The 4656-nt window shown below is 36.1% G+C and overlaps 1 protein-coding gene across 1 annotated transcript in view; it reads right to left on the minus strand.

The window, feature by feature from the left end:
• Nucleotides 1-4656, minus strand: part of LOC108973621 (dnaJ homolog subfamily C member 16) — a gene marked incomplete at both ends in the record, with an annotated part of 147328 nt that overhangs the window by 43797 nt on the left and 98875 nt on the right. The window contains 1 exon segment of the mRNA XM_018940999.1: nt 457-617. Coding sequence (XP_018796544.1) covers nt 457-617 — 161 coding nt within the window.

Raw genomic sequence — 4656 nt, forward strand, 5'->3', positions numbered from 1 at the left:
CAAATTCAGACATCGCGGCGTAAAGGCAGCTCCTTTTCGTGCTGTCGAAAGCAGCTTTGAAATCGACGAAGAGGTGGTGAGTGTCGATTCTCCTTTTTTACTAATACTAAGTGTTGAAATACAGTTTAAAAAAAAAACATATTATAGTAATTCTAACTATATATAACCCCTTAGATGGAAACGTACGACTTATTTGTTGTATTTACTAGTTTGTAATTTAAATTTATTATTCTTAAAATGGATTTAGCATCGCCCTATATGTCCTCTTCTGACCGATTCCGACAAAATCCGACTCAGATATCGCAAAAGCTGGCATTTGACAATAATTCTTAACGCTTATATCTACACCTCTTTAAGCTTTCTTTGTATAAACAACCAAAATTGTTTTTAAAAACATTTACGATTATAAAATAAATATTGTAAAATATGTAATCCAACTTATATTTCTACCCTTACCTTGAATATATATGCAAATCGGACTCTTTCTATGCTATATTCAGCATGAAGAGCAATATTGCGGAAGGCAGTGCGCGCGAAATTATGAGAATCGTTGTTTTCTGTAATAAGAATAACACATAACCGTTTTCGAGGTTGACTCCACTCAGCTGGGCATACTCCTGAAATATTTCAAATTAAAATATATGATAATTAACATGTACGTACATACATATATTAAATATTAACGAGTAAGGAAAGTTAAGTCCGGCTATAATCTAACATTTAGTCATTAACCATTATAAATACACTTGCGGTCAATAAAAACGCAGTACCACTTTTGTAGACTATCTGCAGCTTTATATCTGTACAATAAAAAAAAAAACTTTTTACAAGATCTATAGCAGTAGATTATTATTTATATTATCGTTTAGAACTGGAGCGGTTGCATTAAATGGCCCCACAAATTGTGGTGGCAGCTGCAGCATTTGGGATGGAAGAAGAGCCTCATCCCTCAACCTGGTTGAGATTCTAGGCATTGAATATTGCCTTTCGTTAAAGTCGTCATCAAAACCCATTGCATCTATGCGGTCCAAAAAGCTGTGCTGTTCTCTTAATAAAGCCTCCCTCTGTCTTAAGATTTCGTTTTGCTCTTGTAGCAATACGGCGCGACGACGAAGGCCGAGTGAACCAGAGGAATTTGAGGAGTGAACTTATGTATAAGTTGACTTTCTTGTAGATCCCCTTGTTGGGGTGATAGCGTATGCATGCGACTCACATTTGGAGGAGCTGCGTTTGATATACCTGCGTTCGAGCTCGCAGTGTGTGTCACAGGAATGCGCCGATTAGCAGCCCGATCAGTACCACCATTATCCTCCAGGTTGCTCACAATTGGAAAGCTTGTTGAGGTAGTGAGATTGGCGGCTGCAGCACAATTAGGGCCCAGAACGAAATTGGCAGGTGCAGCAGACGATTTTAAATTATTCGCGCACGACATTATAACATACGTTAAATGTATGCGCGATGAGGGTGGAATAAATTTTTTAAGATGTTAATAAATATGCGAGAAATTTTTTGCAATTAACTGAAATAACATTTAATACCGAATTTAAGAGCTATTCAATGTTAAATAAAGGTTAAATATAATGTTAAATAAAGCGTTAATTAAAAAATTTTGTCTCAAATGCACCCTCTGAACGTTATCGACGGTATGATCGTTTTTCCTCTTGTCTACTTTGCTAAATAGACTAATTGCTTCCGGTTTCCCAATTGGACCAATATTTTGCAATGCTCCACGTCAGTTCATGCGTAAGCAAGTAGGACTTAGAATAATTGCTCCCGCTTTGCTTAGTAGACCAATGACAACAACGCGCCATGTCAGTTCACAAGTAAGCAAGTAGGACTTACGAGGATTACGTGAGTCATGCTTCCAGATCGTTCGTAACAGATATGTTTAGAGGATTATTCCTGAATCAGTTATATACTCTGTGCCCAAAAAATAAGGTGTCACTGTATTTATTTTCAAAACTCTTTATTTATTCATCCAAATCAAGTTCATCCCCTCGCGATGCAATGCACTTATACCAACGGATTTTCCAATCTTCGAAATACTGGTTGGAGTCACTTTCCGGGATGGCCTTCAGTCAGAGAACGTAAAGTATAGAGAAGGTGCAAATTGAATTCTGTATGATGTTCGACTTGGCGGCTAACAGAGCCGATAAAATCTGGGTAAGGAATTCGCCGTTCTCGCTGCAATTTATCAGAATTGAGCACGTTCTCTGGCAGAAATATACGTAAAATGGCTGAGAATAAATAAAGAGAATAGCTATGTAGAAAAATATACAATATATACAAAGTCACACAAAGAATGTAAAAAAGCATTATCTGAGTGACATATGCATGCTTATATTGAATTATATCAACCATTGTGACATATGCGTGATTATTTCGTATCAAATTAACCATTTTTTTCCGAAAAATAGTAAAAATTTTAATTTTTTTTACAAAATCTGCAAAAATTAGGGAAGAYTATTTTAATTTTATTTCTCTCTAACTTTATTTTTTAATTTTTATTTTATTTTATTTTTATTTATTTATTTTTAAATAAATTAATATTTCAAATAAATTATATCGCCTATTACAAAGTGGAAATGTGCCAAATGAACTTAATTTCTTCAAAGAAAATTGATGACCTTCATGAAATATGCATATTCGTCTTATTTCGTTATCATTTTCATGTTTGTAGCAATATAGTTTCTATGGCATATATGTACATATAATATATTACTTCTTTGGCACATTTGTTTGTATGTTTACTAACGCAAATGCGAGCCACATACATATGTACATACATTCATAATAACAAGTGCCGCACGCATCTTCCGCATCTCCGTTGTCACGGTCAACCGATTTCCGAAGCTCTCGAATTGTCAAAGAGTCATCCCAACGTTGTGTTGTTGGTAGAATTTCCGAGCTGTGCCGAAAGAAACTAACAAACGATCGCCGATTGTTACCGCTTCCCTTGCCGCAGTAACAGCYTCRCCWACAAACTAGCGTAAATATGTATACATATGTATGAGTTTGCATACATATCGACGCTGATTTTTGCGAGCCACGGAAAAATATTTTAGAATTGACAAATATTGTAAATCGACAACAGCTGTTGCCACTTTTCTTACTTAGAACAAATACCAGAAAGATGTTCAATTTATGATTTTTAGCTTTTGCCATCGTCGCGAAAAGACGCTTGTTGGCAAAGGCAGGAAGATATTACGGCGTCTATTTTTACGAATGAAGCGAGGTCGCTTGTGGAATATGCGCCTGCGTTTATGAATGAAATCGTTTTTGCTGTAAAATTTACTACATTTGGGCTTCGCCAATTGCCTTGTGATGCTTCGGCTATTTAGACAATTGTTGTTTTTTGTAGAACGCTTAAATTTTTTGTTGGTGACATATTCGCATGTGTACGCATATGTATGCTTTCTGCACCATCCTCAAAGTATCCGTAGTAGAAAATTGATTCCGTAAACAAAATTTAATGCAAATTCTTTTCCCAACAAATTTCGACATCGCAAAAAACGAAAAACTCACTTTTATCAGCTCACAAAACGACACTTATCTCAAACACTACTGAATATTTTGACATAAATGTGACCGACTGTACTAAAAATATAAAAAAAATAATTATCCAAATCCTTAGACGCGCGCAATTTAAATTCAAATGTCACCTTATTTTTTGGGCACTCATTAACCGACATTTTTAATCAAAAGTCAACCACCATTACCAGGATCTAAATATTCGGTACCGAGAGGCTTGGTCAGTTCTTATTGGATGTAAACAATTTCAAATTCATATGGTGGTACACACTAAAGACACTATTCGTGCAAAGTTCTGTAACGTTGTATTAATTACTTTTTCATTTGTGTACTAGTAACTGAATGAATTAAGTGGAATTTAAAATTGTGCTGTATGGGGAGTAAGCGTGGTGGTTGCCCGATTTCGTCCTTTTTCATAATGTGACATAAGAATGTAAAAAAATGCCACTTCTACATCTTTTCGAAATCGGTAGGTCGGATCCCGATATATGGGATTTCACGAAAAAGGGGCGGTACCACGCCTATCGTCCAATTTCCACACTAGCTCCCATAAAGCTCTCTCATACCATCTGGTTGGAAAAATTTAATGTCTCTAGCATATTCGGTTATTAATTTATCGCGCTTTTAGTAGTTTTTAACAGTACCGTTATAAGGGGAGTGTGCGGGGTTATCATCCGATTTCATCCGTTTTTCACTCTTTCGGTAAGGGTGGGGCGTTGCAGTGGTCCGATTACGCCCATCTACGAACAAGAAAATTGTTTCAACTAAGAAACTTGCATGCCAAATTACATCGAAATATCTCAATTTTTACTCAAGTTAAAGCCCAAATCTGGACGGATAGGACAGTCAACCGGATTTCAACTTTTCTCGTCACTTTGATCATTTATATATATAAACTGATCTCTCTCTCGATTAATTTTAGGTGATATGTACAACTGGTTGCTATAGTATWAAAATTAAGGCAGCACAACTATTTTGGGTTTCATTGTTCTCAACAAGCTCGATGTTAGTTCTGATTTGATTGATAAGGAAGCGATGGGTCTAGTAGTGAAAAAGGGCAACACTAAATATTTCCTGTCATCCAACAAACAGTCATCGCACTCGCGATTAGGCTCCCACGTCACT

This window comes from Bactrocera latifrons, unplaced genomic scaffold (genome assembly GCF_001853355.1).
Source record: "Bactrocera latifrons isolate USDA-ARS-PBARC rearing strain unplaced genomic scaffold, ASM185335v1 scaffold_494, whole genome shotgun sequence".
Lineage (NCBI taxonomy): Eukaryota > Metazoa > Arthropoda > Insecta > Diptera > Tephritidae > Bactrocera > Bactrocera latifrons.